This window comes from Pogonomyrmex barbatus, unplaced genomic scaffold, assembly GCF_055798465.1.
Source record: "Pogonomyrmex barbatus isolate J1 unplaced genomic scaffold, ASM5579846v1 scaffold14, whole genome shotgun sequence".
In the NCBI taxonomy this organism is placed as follows: Eukaryota; Metazoa; Arthropoda; class Insecta; order Hymenoptera; family Formicidae; genus Pogonomyrmex; species Pogonomyrmex barbatus.
In genome coordinates, this window is record NW_028297110.1 from 1,076,954 (window position 1) to 1,098,628 (window position 21,675).

Sequence of the window (21,675 nt, forward strand, 5' to 3'; positions counted from 1 at the left end):
CAATATATATCAATTAAATAAAGAATAAAACTCTTATTTAATTGCATTTTTAGACTTTAATTAGTAAAAATCTTTAAATTTTAAATCACGGCTTAACAAATTGTCGATTATTAATTTCGACAAAGAACGAAATAATTTCGAGTCAATCGTCAGATAAAAGAAAAAGGTAGAATATTTGGGAAATTTCCTGCGTTTCAATATATATAAAATTTTGTCGGTTACAGTCGTATCGTGTTTCTTGGATGGTACTATATAGGTATTATGATCGAATTTATGAGCGAATTGTCTATTTTGGAATGGTCTATTTTGGAACACGAAACTCCGGTTACCTGGCTTCTTCGTCGATAACAGGCGTAACAGTTCCTGAGTATTGTGAATAATACGGATCCTCGTAGCTGCTACCGGCGCTGTAAGGTCCGGGTGGATATCTTCCGCTTCCGGAACTGACGCCACCGCCGCGTTCGGGGCTGCTCATATATCCGCTCTCGCCATGTAGCCGATCTGCAGAGATTTAGTGATTCATATTAGTTCAACGTGAAGAATGTCATCAAGGCTCTTCCTCCTTGCACATTGTACCTTTTGCATTAGGCTGTTTGAAAAATAAAAATCAGCTATGTACGAAAAAATTTGTAATAATAATTCACACAATATTATTAGTCATAAAATAATATTGTATTTAATAATAATGTTAAATATAAAAAAAATATTAACACAAAACTTCTTATATACATTCTTAAGCGAAATAGATAACAGAAAAAAACCAAACATTTATCTCGCAATAAAATTAATAAACAATTGAGAAACAGATTGAAATCAGGGATTATATCTTATTAATAATCCGATAATAAAAAATCTATTGTATTATTACTTATTCTTCTCGCTTTGTGTACGGTATCTCTTGCGCGATGTGTTCTTCAAAAGAGTTTTTATCATTGTTATCATTTATTTGTGGCTCGATACCTCCGTCGAGTGGTGCGCGAAATGTGCAAATGAAATTACAATCAGGGACCGTATCGACGAAGAAATGTCATTTATATCAGTCATCGTAATGGAGGGGGTAAGAAATAAGATTTTTTACGATCGTGCTTCTTACGGGAAGGCACACAATCTATGGTTCTCGAGTGACAACGGAAGTGGATGAAAAATGGAATGAAAAAGAGATGCTTTTCGTACATTATGATATCACACTACGATGTACAAGGGAGATGACATACGCAGGACATTTCTAAAGGTTCTCAAGGGACTTAGCTTTAGTGCTGGGAATATATCGAATTATTGTAACTTCATAATGACTCTGTAATTATTTTACACTTTCTACGCATGTTGTTATACTGAATAATTAAAAAGTGAGATTGCTCAGATAGTTTTTTATTAAATTTATTTTTTTCTCGTTAATATGTATAATATACGCTGCGTAATTAGAGTCAAATGTTTCCGCTTTTTAATTTTAATTTTTAATTTTAATGAGTAAAAAAAAAAAAGAAATTAAACACCGATAAAAGTTATTGCATTAATTTTTGTTCTTTCGGATTAATTTTCGAGGATTAATGCTCGAGGAAGTTTCAGTTTCCTTCTCTTCGCATGACACGTCAGCGGCATTCGAAGTTTGCCGGCGCGAATTCAAAACGTTTCGATTCCATTCCCATCTATTCCCAACACTATTTCCACGGTCTCGAGGTCGTTTAATTAAAATTTGGCTCAATCCGGCTTGGCTAATCGCAACTGCCAATTTCATGGTTTTCCTGCAGTTACCACGTTCCAAACGGTCAACTACCCTCGTGGTTAAGCTTCTCCTTATTACGAATTGGCGACATTGTTACATTTTTGTGTCACAGGTATTATGCTTAAGACTTGTTTTTTATTCATAGCTTGTACAATTAATTTATGTCCAATGGTCTCTTTTCGTAAAAGGTATAAAAAGATGCATTAGAACGATTAAGCCTGCAGAGATTTATAGATATGTCATTTGGATTATACGTACACCGCTACGGGAACAACAATAAATAACCGCATTGCTATTTTTCGCAAATAACTGGATTTTGTTCTGCGTTATAACCGGATTCTATTTCATTTCACCCGGCGCAGCTGATTGCGCCGTTACAAAATTTACAAAGCCTACAATATCTCTCCACGTATCGGAATAAATAACGTTACAAACTAAATCCTTAATCGGAAATTGCACAAAACATGCGAACTGTGAATTGTTAAAGATGTCCTATAAATTTTACATTATACGATCACAAGGAGTTTAATTTTGTTTTACACACACACACACACACACACACACACACATACACACACACACACACACACACACACACACACACACACACACACACTTTTTTCACCCGTATGCTCTTTAATAATTAGTTGTACAAGCAACAAATAATTATTTATTAAAATGCTGTTAGTAATTGATATTAGTGATTAACAATTTGTTTACTAATCATTCTAAATAAAAATATTCAGTTTTAATTTCTTTTCATCGTCATTCCACACAAAATTTGTTTAGTCTTCGTTATAATTTAAATTTTATTTTAATAGGCATATCTTTTTTACACATACACCTGCGATCGTTTTTACGTAGTACAGCTCAAAGAAAGCGTTATATATATTACTTGGTTTGGCAAGCGTCAGGCGTCAAAGATCTTTCCAAGATTTCCATAAAGCACGAGCGAGCGTGTTATCGATCGGCGATCGTCCCGCGGCTCGTCGCGGAAGGATCGAGCTGTGTCTGACGAATGTTTAAGGATACTACTGACCTGGTATACTATAGAGGGAGACCGAGCTGTCTCTAGAGAAGCGCGCCGAGCCCCCGAGGCTTCCAAGGGGACTCTTACCACACTGGTAGCTGCGAAGCGGCTTGGCCGGCGGCACCCCGCCAACACCTATCCAACCATCCAAAAAACCAAACAAAAAACCAATGTACCCAGGTGCTCCGATGCACGTATCTCCTGTTCTCCGCCACCTTCGCTAAGCCGTTCGACGTTCAGTGCACATGCAGAAGTGAACAAGTTTCGATCGCGCGTCGCGCGCGCGCGGTCGAGCCATTTCTCATATCTTCCCGAATGCGGACTTCTCGAATGCGAGATCCAATTCAAATTCATACAGGACAGTTCGCACAAACGTTCCGACACACTTCCGAAACACGGAACGCGATAACTCAGTCGCGGGACCGCGATAACGTTTTTCCGAGCAGCGATCGCGCGCGATTCGTCAAGTGGAACGAGACCGCGTGCGTTTCGAGTAGGCGAAAAGACACGATAAAGTTAACAACCGTCCCCGAGAAATTTTTTTCGCTGGCTATCACGCATCGAAGCATTAGTAGTACTATAATTTTACGACGTGTCGTGCGATTACGACATCGATTGAAATTTTGACGTAACAGCTTGTCGACTTTTACATATATGCACTTCTCGACACGTCACAACAATCGTAGCGTCAAGAGAAATGTCTTCTTTAGAAAATGCTTTCGTTTAATAAATTGATTTTTTTTTTAGCTCATAACACTTAGAAGACGCTCGCGCGTTTTATCATATAAAATAGATTTGCCTCGTCATAGCGATTGATGATTAATCATGATCAATCGGTGTGTGCGATTGGGCTATTCACGCGTCCTAAATCCGTTCCTCTCGGCGGCTCGGTATCTCCGGGTAAAACGTTTCTCTCGACAACAAGGAGAACGCTCGTGGCGGCCAGAAATGAGGCCATCCTTTCCTCTTGGACTAGCAGGTAGCCTGTTAAGTGTTTTTGAGTAATGTCGAATAGCGCTCGGCCAACGCCGACGGTCGTAACGATCTCCGTTAGGCGATCAAGAATCGAAACGACCTTGCAACCGTCGATCGGAAGCATGAAGAATGGAGAGCGATTATGTGCGTCTGTGTGCGGATGTATGCGTTTAAGCTCAAAGCACGAGGTATACATCGAGAAAAATTGGTCGAGTTTCGAAAAGGGAGTTTCAAGGGAAAGTGCGTTAAATTGCGCCAATATCGCTAATCGCTTCTAATTCGTTGCCGATCTCCTTTGCCAGCCAATTATATCGCAAAAAGCGTTCTTGAACTAACGTTCTTGAAATGCAATTTAGAGTACCAGAATTCAAGTGAATTATCCAACGTTATAAATTGAAATAACATTTAGCTTTCAAAAGCAAAAGAATTAAAGCAGGAATTGTATAAACTCGAATAAATATGGTTGTGTCAATAATAATACTGTTTGTTCTAAGGAAATAATAAACGAGAAAATAACTCTCAGTTGTATTAAATTATAAAAGTTATTTTAATAAAGTTGAGTAATTCACTTGTATAATATAAACATCACTGATATCTTGTTTCCCATTGTTGTATGCGTTATAAATTGCAGTGTAAACCAATTTTAGTCACTTAGTCGACTGAATAGTCGATTCGACCAATTTTCGGGAGAAACACAATAAAAAAACTCATATACATATTTTTTGTATAGATATTGGAATTAATATTTAATGCATAAAAGGTGACCAGAATTTTATGATGTTAAGTTAGAATCTATTTTGTACAAGAATAAAATGTAATTCTTTCATGTTATAATACAAAAATTAATTTATTGGCGATCTTCAGTTTCCCAATTCTTTGTGAATTTCTCTTCATCGAAAAAAATCTCTTGGAAAAAATCAAATTTTTAATGTCACAAGTTGTTACCTTAATTCCTCAAAATCTTCACAAATTTTGTGTAACTCCTTCGTTTTATTACTGTCGGATAGATCGGACATGATACGTTTGCATCGATTTCTTGAGGATCAAAAAAAATTCGGAATTCCAGGTTCGTGTCTTGAGAAGGGCTTTGCAGTTCTGGTCACCTTAGGTAATGTATCTCAGGGAATGCGAAATTATGTGCGATGTATAATATGTTTGCATAAATCCCGGAAGGAGGATGATATACTACGGAGAATATCGGTGCAGGCATGAAGGAAATGCACAGGCGCGCAAAGCAGTAAATTCTCATTGAACGGCCCAAAGTTGTCGCTCCATAATCCCTTTAGAAGTATGCGCGACATCTTGCCTCTATTACGTTATAGCGTAGCTTCATTATGACTTCGAGTTATGAATACAATTCGAAGGAGAATTTATTCCCCAAATTAAATTAACATCTATTTAATTCTGTTCTAAAATTGCAACGTTTCATCTATAAATTATAATTATTATTAACCAGGAAGAATTATAAAATAATAATATAAATATTGGTCCAATCTCAACAAACGTTCGCACTTCAGTTGTAGTATGCCAGACATTTTTCAATTTTTAGTAGATCATAAATCGTATAGTTTATACAAAAATGTGGATTCTCGAGCATTGTTGGGCCGCTCGTTTGACGAGTCGTGTCGATAAGGTCTCGAGGAGAAGACTTGTATGTATCTATATACAACGTGCGTTGTACGAAGACACGCACCGCGTACTGACGTAAAAAAAAAAAAAAAAAAAGAAAAAAGAAAAAAATTCGCGGGCATTCGTATACCTGGTGTGGTGAGAGTCTTGGGCTGCGTCGGGGTCGCGCTCCCCACGACGCTGGACGCCGCCGGGCTGTATGCCCTTAGAAGGGGCCCACCGCGCGGTAGGGTGCTACTTCCACCCACGTAGTATCCGCTGCCTGACGTCGAGTTCTTGGCCGTCTGCAAAACAGAAAGGAACTTTGTCAGAAGGGAATCAGGTCACGCGCAATAAAGATTTGAAGGTCGAGAAATCGGGGTTATTTTTCACGCCGACGAGGACTCGCAATAATCTAATCGACGCGTGGTGCAACGACGCGGTCGGACGCTGAAATCTTCGATTAAAGGGCGATACGAGGCAATTGTAGGCTACGAGCGAGACACAATGATTGCATAGAGTTGCAAGATAATTTCGTACAATTAGCTGTCAATTCTTCAGTTTAGGTATCGTGGCTCTTGCGAATGATTGAATCTTTTAACGTGACTTTGGGACTCATCGTCTCATGGAATCGCCGAGATAGAGTCACGCTCATGTCTTCCGGCTTTCGCAATAGGTTTCAAGACTCGGTTAACCGTTAACGTTAGCTTTCCAACACGAATTTCCAACGTGGTACGGTTTTTACGACCATTTTAACGCACGCTATCTATATATATATATACGTGTTGCATATCGATTTCTTCATACAAACTTTTATACAAGCTTGATGAATGATGGATTTAATCTACGATATCTTAAATTGTCGCATGGATGAGGCTTTTCTCAGAGAAAACTAGATAAGCATAAATCTTGGACACATTTAAATTAAAAAAAAAAAAAAAATAAATAATTTTAGATATTTTATTGTAGTATAAACTTAGTATAAATTGTCGACCAAGAGACACGGTGAAATCGTAAGGTCTTGAACTTTCTTACATAGTTTCCCAGCATGATATATTTTAAAATCTTTATACGCGCAATAAAGCATAATTTGTAATTCCATTCTCGCTTGTAACACGAAATGCCTAAGTTATTCGCCGTATCATCCCGTTTGTTTCGCGCTGCTTGTCTCGCTAACTTTCCACGAAAGATTAACTTTCCCATATCGATCACACAGTAGACATTGCATGACACGTACGGAATATATGATTAGCGATCCCGCATACGGCCGTAGAACGGTTAATAAAATAAAACTGTCTCTCTCGCATATTATGTCGAAGTTGGCGTGGCAAAACGTAGTCAATAAGTTCTCTAATCGCGACCGCGATTTGTACCGTTCGTGTTACGGGTGTATTAAATTGTTGAGAAAACCGGAGAACGTGATGTTCCAAATTGAAATGTTTCAGGATCTCGAGCGAGAAATATGTGGCTGCGAGAAATATGTGCGTATCTTTTCATTACTTACAATTGATCATGCCGACAATTTTTCTTTATTTTCGTTATCCCGTCAGAAATCGATTGTGACAAACGAGGCGGTAAATACGCGCGAATGGATACGGATAGGTCCGATGCAGGCGTATATTGAAAAGGAAGAAATAGTCCCATTTTTGACATTCCGATATAGACGTTCGATCCCACAATTTCCCTCGGGGGCGATTTCCCTCAAGTCTGTTCTCATTATGGGGGCAAAAATTATATTGTGCTCAGCGACTGAAATGGGTCAGTTTAACCTGAGGCCGTCACGAAAAGTCCCTCCCTCTTACCGATTCTTACTCGCGCACTCGCACTCGGCCGATTCACATCGATTTCGCTTTAGTCGTTGTTTACCGTCACCGCGAGTTCGGCTGGTCACCTCACTCGCTAGGCAAATCGGAGCGAAAAGAAAAGATCTGCCAGCATCGGATTTAATTAACGCAAGTGATTTTCCAAAGATCAATCATTCTGCAAATCTATGAAAAACTGGAGGGAAGAAGTAAATTTTCTTCAGAGAAGATTATTCAGTCTTCCGGCGAGTTTCCCACACTCTCTGTATCTCTCTGGCAAAGAAGAAATAACTCAGCAATAACAAGAGAAGAAGAAAGCAATAGCTTTCCGGGTGTTCATCAAATGTCAAGATGTGAGGAGAAGAAAAACAAATATTCTTTCTGTTGTATATCCGTGAAGATAGAAAAAGAAATCTACAGTCTCTAAAGAGTCTTTTTACATAACGTACTTTTAATTATAAAGATCATTAAACCAAGAGAGTATTGTTGAAGCTTTCAATAGCACGAGCAAAAAAAAAGAAGATTGGAGGAGACTATCATCGAGTTTTGTGCTTTTAATCGTGGAAGTCATATATCGAGCAAAGAGGATTGACAGCAAGGTAGTATCTTATGTTTCTCGTCAATCGTGCCAACTGAGAAGTACACGACGAAGAGCTTAGTTTCTTGCTCGTGTTAGCAAGCGCGAATAAAAAGAAGCTGCGTATAGAAAAATCCGAGGAACGAAGTTTCGTTTTTAAAGGACAGAAAATCCGCGCATCGTTGTTCCGATCGTGAAAAGTGTCACTCAACGAGTGACAAGTGAGATAAATTGCGAAAAAGTCGCGAAGAGGAGTTTCGGAGCAGAGGGACCGGTATGTAAAAAAATCGACAAGCGGATGATCGGCGAACGAGTGAGAGATATCAGGTAGCTTTCCGCAGTTTTACTGGAAGGGTAGAACGGAAAGAACGAAGGAACTTGCAGCGTCGCGTGTAGTAGCTGAAAAAGAGGTATCGGCAAAATCGGCAACGGAGCCGGTAAGAAAAGTTGAGCGAACAACGGTCGGGAGACAATTCTCTTTTCGTGAGCGCGATCAGATAGACACGCGATAAGATTAAATGTAGAGAAGGTCGGAGCGGGCCAAGAAGACGAAAAGAGACGAAAAACAAAATTTCTCTCTCGAGAATAAATTATACGGATAAAACGAACAAAGCAGCAGGGATAAAAAAGCACGCAGCAAACTTTCGCTGCGAAGCGATTGAAGAAATAGCAATTAGATGCGACGAGGATGATGATCAGATAAGAATGAAGAGACTCATGGTAAATCTTGGAATTAGCATCCTTCCTTTCTCGTCCTTGATTTTCTTGGGCTTGCTTGCCGCGGCGGTTTCGGAAATATCGATTGCGCCTGTCGGCGCTGAGAAAAATGTGGGCGGCACGCCAATGCATGCCGTGCATTTAACGCAAAAAGGTTATATTCAGGTGAGAATCGTGCGATGTAATTTGAAAAAAAAAAAAATAGATTTTTATTATTTTTTAATGTATATTAAAAACACGAGACTCGCGCTTTTGATATAACAAGTTATTTAATAATTTAGTATAAAGGAGAAAGCAGAAAGGTAAAACAGTGTAGAAATTTCAAAAATTTCAGGTAACATCATAATTAGAGACCATGACATACGATTTTAAATGCGCAATAGTTTATGTAATTTTACCTTGTCGAAAGATATTAAAAATTCAATCCATCATCAGCATAGTCTACAAATGAAGTCAAGAACCAGGAATTTCTACTTCAATTATCTGTTGTAAATAATAATAAATTCTGAAATTGTTTTAGCTTGCGATTAAAGTAAAGATTTTTAATGCTCGTGTTGTTGCGCAGCCCTACAAGAATGCATATAATTTCGCTAAAACGTTTGAATAAACGATTACTCAAATTGGTTACCGGAGATTGCGCAGCAAAACATTCCGCTCTGCATCTAGATATAGATCGAGAGTGAAAAGCTAACAAAACAGTGGGAACAAATAATGATAAATCGGCATGTTGTCGGATATAAAGGATACACATGTTCCAACAAACCGTAGAAACTCACGAGATTTCTATCGATTACGTGAGCAAGAGGGCTGTTCCATAATACGTGGAAAAAAAGACTTGATTTCACACTGAATTGCTTAATTTTCATCGTCCATTCTAAGAAATGCCGACCGTGGTCTACATGCTCATTTCTACACTTACAACATGCCCCAGATTTCTTGCGCTTTCTTTTGCTTACAAAAATTCTTTAACTTAATTGGAATAAATTTCTTTCCTCAATAAACATTCTTTTTCAACATTTGACTTTAATTACATTTTCTATAATTGAAGAAAAAAAAAGAGATTTCAGAAATTTCGATGGATATATAATAAAGTTAGAAAATTTAACAGATGAAGTTTTCATAAATTTCTCTTGGGAGATATTCAACTTTGAAAACAGTCAAAGAGTTTAGACTTTAGACTCGAAGACAAATCATCTGGGATGCCTTGAGATAAAGACGTTGTCTTAATTAGCGGAATAATTGTTGGCTAATTAATAAAATATCACGCTACGTGTCGTTGGCTAATCGTCTTCACTTTTCAGTTCCTCAGATGGGAATTGCCGGTACCGGAAATTCACGAATTTACATTCTGCCTTTGGGTGAAGTCGAACGATCTCACGTATCCCCACTCGATTCTTTCGTATTCAAGTGAGTATTCTCGATAAAATCGCGATTTAACGTTATACAAATTTTTTCTCTTTACATTTATGCGTGATGCTACAAATTGATATATTTCCAATAAGTTTTATATTTAAAAAACACATGGATAAATCGTTATCTGCTTATTGTTATATTATCTGACAGATTATCTACAGACAGAACATCAAGATAATTATTATAAAAAGCCTCTAGAGAAAGACAATCACATTTCACAACTTTAAATCTACTTTAAATCTAAAAAATAAAAATTCACTGTTTCGCTATCTGGACGCAAATAATAGTCTCTATTAAACGGATGTTAAGCTATATCCAGCTTGCTGTAATGTCCGAGAGATAGAAAAGGGATAAGGAGACGTTTTAGACTGTTTTCCTAATTTAGAGAGATTGTTGTAACCGCTTTGAAAATAGTAACGTGAACTGTTGTCTAACATACAGGGCTGTTATATACTTGCATTCACCAAGTAATTGCGCAACAGTCCATTGCGGGAAGTGTCTTTGCTTATAAAAAAAGGCTTCGTCTCTTCGCTCGTGCATGTGCATGTGCAATCATATCTCGTTGCAGTTTAATGGTATGTCAAGTGAACACGCTTTGCCCTACGGCATTATCCTTTTTACGTGTGAAAATTAGCGCTCCCGTTCTCATCGGCGGCGGAACGCTAATTGCTCGAATTATAAAATCTTACGGGATTTAACTACTCCCCGACATAGAGCCGACATAAACAGAATTTGAATATTTATGACGGAGAGCTCGAGAGCCGTTATACCCATTATGAAATACGTTACTTTACATTAATTAGTTCGTTAAAATTTTAAGCGCCCTATACAACAACGCGCAACGCCATTCTATATTCAGCTAAACTCTCTAAACGTGTTGTAAGAAGTTAGAGAAAAAGGATCGATACGATGACGCTTTAAATAATATTTATGTACATGAATTACGCAATGAATTACATACGTGTCTTACATAAAACAGCGAAGTAAATCACTCAACGAATGAATAAAACGAGGATCATGCGTCCGGGGAACGACAATGTTTTACATACAGCGGTTCTTTATGAGGCAAATTGTTTCAATTCACTCGTCGTATACTCGTAAATAAAGAAGGACACGTTCGTTTGCGGAATAATAAAAGAATAATCGCGTTATAAAAGTGCATCAACGGGAAAGACGAGATGCGCGGAGCGTATCGTCGGTTTGCATAAATTCTGGCTTCGTGGTGTATCTCTCTCGCTGGTACATCGACCGGGGGAGCGATGCGCAAACATAATCCTCTTTCGTTGTCAAAGGGAACGAGCGGGAACGTTTGATTCGATCTTGGATATCGTCGCGTGGAAGAAGCATTCACCTGGAAATCGGCGGCGTCGAGGTACTACGAAGGCCGGTCCGCATACGCGAGCGCCGCTGGTATCACATATGCCAAAGCTGGGAGAATCGGGTCGGTCGTTACGCCCTATGGCTCGACGGACATTTGGCGTCGCAAGGTCGCTCCGAAGAGGTAAATCCGGTTATTCCGAAAATTCGTCTCCTAGAGATCAATTTTGAATTCAAGTACAGAGGGATCCGTCGAACGCTCCGCAGAATCGTAAATTCGGGACGTGACATTTTTATCGTTCGACATTCTCGTCGAACCATTTTCCGTCCGTTCCCGAATTGCCCTCCTCGCGAAGTATCCTGTAGCTCTCCGCATCTAACAGGAAACATCTCTTCTTGCAGATGACCGGTCACGTGATCCCGGAAGGCGGCGACATAGTCCTAGGTCAGGAGTATACGGACTTCGATAAGGGGCTCGAGGAGGGCATTGAGGGCACAGTTTTGGGTTTCAATCTTCTGCTGGCCTCGGCGTTCAATTCTCTCGATAGCAGCTATCAAAGGCCTTCATCTCGGTCAGTCAATGGAGTCACTGATTCAGCCGAGATTCCCCTCGATGTAGGGATTGAGACGAGAATAACGAGGCGCGATTTGGAGCCCGAGACGGCGCGTGCCCTCGACAGGCTCGTTTCGAGTCGATTCGCGCTCAACCCTAATTGGTCCCGTAAAATTTCTCGAAGGGACAACGCGACGGAGGTAAGGGACATCGCAGTATTGCCCTCACGTCGATTAAGTATCACTAATGATACAGAGAAAGAAGAAACAAAATCGATTCGCAGACACGCGATCGTTTTCGACACCGATGACGATGGCAGAGAGATCGATCTGCTCAGAAAATTGTCGAACGTCCCCTTAGGTTTGCAATTAGTGAAATTGTCCTACGTTTGTTGCCAATTAGGCAGAGGTAGTCCACCCATAGGCGGCTCGTTTATGTTGATTTCTTGGAGCAGAACACCTGTAAAGGTATTTGGCGGCGCCACCATAAAGAACGTTGGCAATGAATGTGGGAAATTTTGAAAGATTTCTTTCAAGATAATAATGTCATAGAGAAAAGTAGATAATTGAAGATTATAAACAAAGAATCTATTTTATCGTGTGTTAAAAATGAGATTAGAAAATTAAAAGTATTGCAATGAAAGCAGAATTATGTTAAGCTTGAAATTGATTTTTTCTGAATCTCTGAATGAAGATTTTTATTTAACTTTTCTAAAGAAGAGTTTATGACATTATAAAATAGTGTTTAATAGTGTTAAAATTTAAATAACAATATTTATAATAATAATTGGAGCTTAATATAATTGGATACAATATTTCTTTTTTCTTTTTTTTTTGTGACGGATCAAATATACGTCTCTAATTTTGTAAAAAATATGATGAGAAATGTTTCACTCATATAATCTTCAATTGCATTTGTTTTAGAAGAATTAATTAACCTTAAACCCTTTTGTGTAGAATACTGGTTGCCATTGATGCTACTTTTTCTAGAAAAAAGATATTTCATCTCTTCTTTTCAGAGAAACTTCTATTTTATATAATTATGGGCATTTTACGCAAGATCTACATTTTATTTGGTGAGTGCCATTGTATTCGTAACAAGTTTAAGTCATTAGTAGACAATAAGTGTAATCAGATCTAGTAGTTTTGGTTTCATTTACGGATAAAACTAATTTTCACCGTGGTATCCAACTATGTAACCCTCGTGATTGCGCGAGTTCGGGGTTCTCGCCCGCACATTTATGGTCGCACGCGAGACTCCCGAATGAAACCTTCGCAATCGACGATCTCATTTTACGTATCGATCCACGTTATGCGTTAATTAGTTTCACAAGATTCCCTCGAATGCAATCGCGACCGCGAAGAAGGGAAGGAGAAATGTCCTGCGAAAACCACGACTTCGGCCTGACGAAATTGTCAAGGGCGTAACTACGGTGTATAAAGCAAGAGTGAGCAATTCATAAAAAGCCAACATACAGATGATTTGGAAATCTCTTTACAAGAGAATGTTTAAAATATTATTTTAATAGTTGCAGAAGGAATAAAATTTGCGTACGTAATATTCTCATATTTCACAATTAACGTTATAAACTAAAACATCTTATATTTTTATATTATAAGAAATTATGTCATAAGACTCTAGTTTTTTATTTCTTGCACATTATGCACATTTCATTAAAAGTCTCGTATTTAAATAGCATTCTCTTGTAGCTTTCTGCTGTAGCTTCGGTTTGTCACCATGCGCAGACAAATAAAGTAAATGTTTATAAAAATAAAGAAAAAAGCTCTAAAAATATGAGCGATAATCGGGAAGATGATTTTAAATCGCTTTCGAACGTTTTGCCGAATTCGTCGACAAACTCGTATGAATACTCAACAAATTCTAGTTACGCCACTGGCCGTTCGGTGTCTCTTTGTAAGCGGAGTTTCGATACTGACGTTTCACGGATGCGGATTTTCCGCTGACGTTGATAACGCCGGCGAATGTCGGTGGTGTCTGAGGATCCGGCCGTAAAAGCGCTTTTCCTTCTGACGAGCCGCGCCGTATGTTAAAATTCCGTTTACGTTTCTCGCAATCATCGAATCGCCGCCGGCGAAATAAAACGTGTCGTCGAATCGCCAATGAAACCAACGTTACTCTCATAGCGATAATACAGAGATTAAGATATGCTTTTTGTATTATATATTAGAACATAGCGAAGAAAATTGGAATATTCGAAGTCCTCAAAACGTTTATGTGTATGTAACGTGTGCTAACTAGAACAATTTTCTTGTGTCAATAAAAATATTTAGCAAAAAAAATTATAAATAACATAATGTTCACGGTATATTAATGAAAATAATCGAAGATTAAGAAACTCGGGAAGAAGCTATTTAACTGAAGTTAACACTTCAAAAGGTATTCTTCTTCTGTTTTTTTTTCCTTCACTTACGAAGATGCATTTTCGAAACGTGATACGCACGAGGAATAAGTTAACTCATTGTGAGATCATATGTGCGTACCTAATTACAAATTACTAATCAGGCTAATACCACTACCTGCTGTTGTGTCATACTGTCGGCGTAAATTACAAAGCGTACAATGCCAAATAGCTCAGTAACGGGATTGCACAGCGTAAATAATGTTACATCAACTACGCGCGTCTCGCTATGTGTTTTCTCTCCGACCACTACTTTATTTGGCGATCTTGAAGTCCCGATTTACGGATAGGCGCTCATTTGCACAGCCTCTTTCGCAAAGCAGCTTCTTACGACCATTTGAAGAGCGTATTACGTTTTACGACACGTGCGTCGGAATCAGATGGAAAGAAGGAGAGCGACACATTGTCTTCTTGATACTTTCGCTACGTGAGACAATGCGTTTCTTGAGCGTACCTCTGTTACCAACAATGATATCTGCGAATTTTATCTGTACATAACATATTAGATGTTTATAAAATATGCAAACATTAGTATCGAGTATAATCAAGGTTTTGCATTTGCAAAAACGGAAAAAAATTCTTTTATTCTTGATGCACCTCAAAGAAGAAAGAAAACGAAAGACGTTGAAAGAAGGCTTAGAAAAAAGAACACAAATTTCTAAAGGGTAAAAAAACCAGAACAAGAATAATCTTTAAAATAATTATTTAAAATTTGTCACAAAGTCAAATACATATAAAAGTGACTTATGTATTCTTTTTACATGCACGATGCGGCGCAAATAAAACCTTTGATGGATAACAATTGAGGAATAAAAATATTTTTGTGACGTGTGAAATTGCATAGAATATTAGTATCTATGTTACTATGTTAATTTTGACTGTATTCTACATTGTCCAATTTTGCAAATCGCACGATGCATTATATTACATGTGCATATGAGACATTATATCCATGATACAGCTAAATGAAACAGAAGCATAAACATGTATGATTATTGTACCGCGTTTGGTTTATCTCTCGAATATTTCCGCTCTGAAAACAATTTCGTTGATTTTCAATTTAATGGCAATTGGCAATTTGTATGGTCGACAAGATATTTGTATATCCAACTATCGATAGACACAATAATTTTTAAGTAGATTACAATAATTATAATTTTAATCGCATTAATTAAGTGTACTCATTAATATGAGAAAATATATATTTTATGATTGTTTCACGGTTCAAAACGCCATGATAAAATTGCGGAAAATATTACGTTTGTGAAAATTCGATAGAAATTTTTGTAACCAGTAACTATTCATGGCCGATAAATATTTATAAACGTAATAATTAACAAGTAAACTGATCAGGAGCTTCTATATGAATAATGTAGGACGTTAATCGCGAACGTGCTTTAGTAGTCCATTAAACAAGAGGATTTGGCTATTGTTCAAACCGTTAATGAATGTCATTATTAATTCAAGCGCACGCTTGTCAAGACTTTTAATCTATCGCGAACGTAGCGTGAAACATTATATTTACTATCATTCTATTCTTGTAAATAGAACATTTTTCCAAATTCAAACAGTTCTTCAGTTTTTCGTCTTTAAAATAGACATACATAAATATTATCTATAAAATCAATAAATACGACTGAAAAGGCGCTCATGTGATTTTTATTTATCCGATCGAGTTCTCGTTTTGAGTTTTCACTATTGCAATATTTACATCATATGTACATCATATTAATCGCATCATATTAATCGATATTGCGTGACAGCTTTAGGGATAATAGGAGAAACTTCTCTATGTCTATAGCGCGCCAAAGAAACAAACAGCGTTGTCAAGCGATTATGCAAAACTCTTTTCGTTACAACATTTACACGATATTATTCTTGTTCCTACCTGAAATAACTATCGCAAAACGTGGCACATAATGACAAGCGTGCGTTATATAATGCAAAAATCGCGTGCGGTATATCCGCTCATCCGTGTCACACGTTAAATCGTATGAAATATAAATACGACTTTCGGTCTTTCGATCTATGACTCTACATGAGATTAGTTGTTTTTCCAAAGAGAGATAGTATTCAAACGGACGCTGTTTCATATAAAATAACATGGGAGTCGTTTTGTCAGGAATTATCAAGATTGCATTTATAGTACGTCAAGATCAATTCTCTTTTCGGCCTAATTTTACACAAGTGCGAATAATTAACTGTTATCACTTTCATGATCTTTCTTATTCACATTTATTATTTACGTGATAAAATAAAATTTATTCAAGAAACGAGGAGGAACAATTCCGAATTTATAACACGAATTTATAAATTTTCTTCACACATACGAGAGCGTATATCATAAAAATTAATATTTACAAGAAATTAAAATTAGATATGCCGTGATTCATGCCACATCAGGTTTTCGTAAGTTTTTCCTGTTTTCTAACTTTCATAATTTGTACAACGCGCAAATCAACTATATAGTATATCGTTACAGTATTGTAACTCGTTCGTGTTTCTCCGGGTCTTCCGATGCCGAATTACACTTTCACTTTCACCAAAATATCGCTCGTATCATATGAGAGATCACGGTAAAGGTCCCTCCTGCCATTCAATGAACATAACATTACGTGCTCTTTGGCATCACGTAATTTTCACAGGATACATTGTTCCTTATATATTCTACACGCCAGTAACGTTAGGTAATAAATCTTCGTCGAAAACAGAGAAATTAATTCAAATTTAGTATTTCTAATATTAAAATTGAAAAAAATTAGCACAGAATTTATTTACAGTAAATATTTCTATTTATGAAAGATAAACATCTTTAAGAAGGAGAAGAAAGATTTATACTTTCTATTACGAGCTGTAAATAAACTTGTCGACAATTTTATGACTGAAGAAATGACAAAGGAGAATTAAACTAACGTAATTCACACAGATATCCATGGGACAAGCAAGTGATAACTATAGCACCATAAACGTGAATTGCTCCGAGCTGTCTTTAACGACGTTATGCAATTGAAAGAAACGGCTCAAGTCTGACGAACGCGCTGCCGATCGTTTGCAATTAAAATCTGATTATTGCTAATTTGTCTCGAGGAATGTACGTACCGTTGACTTTCATTTTCCGTAAAACCTTTGCGCGATTGGCATTCCACGGGGAGAGCGATTATATTTTTTTGTCAAATCGGTGGAATATCCGAGTACGAGATGCCAATTATGCAATAATGTTACAGATCGAACTAATCAATATACGGACAAATCATCAAATCAAAATGTCGAGAATGCAAAGACAGTGGTAATAAATAAGTAATATGATAAAAAAATAAAATAAAAAAGATAGAAAAAAGATAAAATAATTATATGTTGAAACATCAAAAATTTTGCTTTTCTCATATTTAGAGATTTCTGTATTTATGTATCAATCTAAAAATTATATCGTTCTTCTTGAAACCGCTATTTGTACATTGTAATATTGAAATCATATATAGGCGTTATTTCAATTTACACGTTTCTATATTATAACTCCATTTTAAAGTGACCATTTTAATTAAGTGAGTTTTGGTAAAAAGTATCGTGCGACCAAACTCTTCTCCCATGCAAATGAATATATATATATATATATATATATATATATATATATATATATCGTCGGAAAAGCGTTCGAAATGATGAAATGTAATTTGTAAAACTCGTAATGATATAACAGTTTATTCGGGCGAGGTTGCATAATTAACAGTTCTATCTGCATGTAATTACAGAGGTTCAATTGTAATAACGAAAGCGCGCGTTTCAGGCACGTTTCAGGTGCCACTTGAAACGCAGGATTCCGAGCGTTAAAAAACAGAATTTTAACGCAGTTTGTTAATTGCGTTGAATCGCAATATCCGTGTTTATGATGTTTAATAAAACTGCCGTACTTTCCTCGAAATAAGCAGTCATTCCGAATCGTCTTCTCTCATCGTTCGGTGAACGCACATTTTCCCGATTAGACGTGACGCATTTTATCTTCGGATTATTATTAATGCGACTATTATCGTTGCATTTATAGTTCGTTAAAAATATTCGATTATGAGGTTCGCACACGCGTCGTGAAAGAACCAGGGAACACAACGACTCGTAATTTGCACCTATCTGATCGCGCAGTAAAGGCAATAACAAGCAATAATAAGTAATCACCTCGCTCGGACGACAATTATCTTGAAAATAATCGCCCGACAAAGTAAACGTTACTGACATTTACGATTGCAAAACTAGCCCTGATTGCACCGTACATATTTTCTCTTGCCCTTTCTTTTACAAGAAAAAAAAAAAAAAAAAAAAAAAGAGAGAGAGGCAAAAGCGCAGCGAGAACGAATGATTATGACTTATAAATATCTACGTCGTATCGAAAACGAGAGAAAATTCATACGTGGCGTCTCGTAACTTCCTCGAAGAATCCGTCCGGCCAGGAAACGGTACAAGATCAGTCTCGGACATACGGGCGCGTATTTCTGCCTCGTAATTACACGGCGCGGATCGACTTTCGTTTTCCAAAGTAGGGTCGTCCTTTCGCCGCGCGCTTGTCGACTTCTTCCGGCGTTCGATAGAGTGAGAAGCGGTTTTCGGTAGACAACCACGAGCTGCGGGTGAGAGTCAAGAGGGCGGGGGCGGTGGCGAGGGGGGTGGGTGGGTGGGAGGGGGTGAGGGGGGAGCCGGCATTTTTCTCAACAACAACCGATTCATTTTCCCGCGACTACCCGGTGAGTTTCCGCTGCCCACCGCTGCGCACAGATAGGCAGATACGAGTGCGCTCGATAGAGACTTTCTTCCCGACTAGATATCTGCGATCGGGCTTCCGGTAACAACGCAGCACATGTAGGCTTCAGATTGCTGAAGATATAGATAACGGCGTGTCAAGTTCGGCTTGACTTTATATGCGGCGCGATACGTTCTCTACTCAGTAGCATAAGTCGCGCGTAGTAAGTTTCCTAGAGATTTTTCGGACGCGAGGTGAAAGTCGTTCAAATTACTCTATTACAAAGTAATTGTTGTAATCTGAAGAAAGTGACTTTTACACGCGCGCATTTGATATGATGACAAGTGCAAGTGAACAGTCTTGAGTTTATTCGAGGACAGCGAGGACGCCGCGGTGCAACGGATCGGTTAATTACACGTATCGCATATAATAAAAATCCAATTAGATAAGATAACGAATATATCTGAAACTGCAATTATTGTATATCATATAACTGAAAGTGAAAAAATAAAGAAATTTTTAGATACGTTAATTAAATTCTATGCGGCGTGCCACATGTCAAAAAATTAAAAAAAAGCGCATTAGAGATTTTTTTAATAAAAAAAGTAACGGATATAAATTTAATAATCCATAAGTAAACCATAAAAGTAACTCTTAAATATATATCATAACACAAAGATAATATCAGTTTCAATGATACTTTAATATCTTCAACGCACTGTCGCTTCCAATATCTTAGAAATTTTCCATGGTAAAAGGCGGATATTTCCTGCAAGCGATTTTCGTCTTAGCAACGTGATTTTCCTTCGCTTTTATTCCGACGGAAACACATGCTTATATAAAAATCCACGGGCAAACTTTCTTTCTCGATGATAACGGGAGCATAGCTCATTAAAATGCGTTAATAAAACGAATGGAACATTCGAATATAAATATGTGAAAAAATGCTTTTTTATTCTTACGTAAATTAGATTCTTCTTTAAAAAACAGCAGGATATTCTGATAATGAAGAAAAAGGAAAAAGTACAAAAATTTCAGAATAATACGGACTATCCGTTTAAACAAAGAGAAAGATTCGATGTTATTCTAAATCGCATCATTCATCGGATTGCAATACATCGACCAGCAGGAAACAAGTAATGTTAATTCTATGATGAACCACCGACTTGGTAAAACCAACGACGCGTATCGACGCTCGTTCGAGAAACCGGCAGTTCGTAATGAGGAAAAGGTACACATAATTAGGCGCTTGATTAAAAATCACGAAGATTTCTACGTGCCAGCGATTTGTTCGACCTCGTCCGTCGACTGTCGGTCGTTAGCCGTATGTTATGCACGTGTTCACTATGCATGAATATCAAGTGCAAGGATATTCCCCTTCTCAATTCCAACATCGCGCCACCATAATTTCGCCATGTATGAATGCAACATCCGTATAATTATAAATATAGAAATGCATGATATGCTCGCTATATTTATCACATCGAGAAAATAAAATAATTTTTCTCTTTCATAAATTCTTTTTATTCTTCCTCTATCGATTTTTCTTGCCAATTTTGAAAAATTTAATATTATTTCTCCACGCTTTTTTTAATTCTCATTGAATAATTTGATAGATAAAGTTTAAAGAGAGCGTCTGCATCGAAGTCTGCTTGTGAAACTTTGAAGTAACATTTTATTATACATAGAGCGAGAAGAGGTTTGATCGATTAACTTCGTGGGTGCGGTTCCATGGGACCAACGTAAGTTTCGTCACGAAGTATATCATCGAAACAAACGGTGTAATATCTTACGGATAGGCAAGGACATAAACTAGATCAATCCAGACTTGTTTATCCGTGTCACAACCGCAGGTAAGAAACGATAGAATCACAAATCAGTCTAGATTTCTTATGTCAAGCAATTATTATCGCTTCGCCACAGATTGCGTAATCAGTTTGAGGTTTGTTTCGATTTACATTCCGCAAATTATAATGAAACAATCATCAGAATTAGGTAATTAATTGAACTTCTTCTTTCATTCATCATTAAAAATATATAAATATTATATCTTCTATTCAAATTTGTATGTCAAGATAACATTTTAACGCTTTTATTCAAACAATTTAACGTCAAATTGGTTAAATTTTTAATGTTGGAAAATTTCAATATTTCAGAGAGAATTAAAATTGACAAAAGTTCTTTCTGAGAAAGACTTAATGTAATGAGAGAAAGATAAAAATATAATTTTATTAGAGAATACTTTAACGTAAAAATTCTTTTTGTAATTAATTCGTATTATTATTACATTAAAAAGTATGAAAGGGTAAATGATCGCGTGATTTTATATCAATGCTTACATATATCCGGCGGAAAGTAACATGCAATTACAAAGTTAATTGTTATATATCATGCTGCAATAGTTTGAAAGAGATACGAATGCATCAGGAATAAATTACCGCGAAATCTCAAACGGTCTTAACGTGAGTTTCATCGCGATACCTCTTACAGAAAGTGTGTCAAGAAAATGTATTTAAAATGTAAATGAGACTGGATAGAGTACATCTATCCGCCTATACACTGTTTACATATATCATTGTGATATGAGCATCTAAATTGCAATTAATATTTATGGAAATTGAGGATATTTAAATAGAAAGCTTGTCGCTTTCTACAGATTCACATTCATCATTACTCTATCATTAGCTATAAAATATTTTTATAATAAATCTAATACGTAGCGCAAAAAAAAAGAATCTATCGCGTTGGAATAAATAAAGTACTCATCAGTAATCAATGAAATTAAAGTAAGTAAACTATCGAGTAAAACGATCGA

At 37.1% G+C, this 21,675-nt stretch overlaps 2 protein-coding genes across 2 annotated transcripts in view; one reads left to right on the plus strand and one right to left on the minus strand.

Moving 5' to 3' along the window:
* LOC105424895 (uncharacterized) overlaps positions 1-21,675 on the minus strand; it is a 189,469-nt gene that overhangs the window by 36,299 nt on the left and 131,495 nt on the right. Inside the window, exons 9-11 of the mRNA XM_089072894.1 lie at positions 5,488-5,641; positions 2,763-2,888; positions 330-501 (exon numbers count right to left, since the gene is read on the minus strand). Coding sequence (XP_088929020.1) covers positions 330-501; positions 2,763-2,888; positions 5,488-5,641 — 452 coding nt within the window. The remainder of the gene's footprint in view (positions 1-329; positions 502-2,762; positions 2,889-5,487; positions 5,642-21,675) is intronic.
* On the plus strand, positions 5,650-21,595 carry LOC148937360 (uncharacterized). The gene is made up of 4 exons (XM_089072900.1): positions 5,650-8,597; positions 9,734-9,839; positions 11,138-11,346; positions 11,565-21,595. Exons 1-4 carry the CDS (start codon positions 8,421-8,423, stop codon positions 12,234-12,236), a joined length of 1,164 nt encoding a protein of 387 aa, XP_088929026.1. The 5' UTR covers positions 5,650-8,420; the 3' UTR covers positions 12,237-21,595.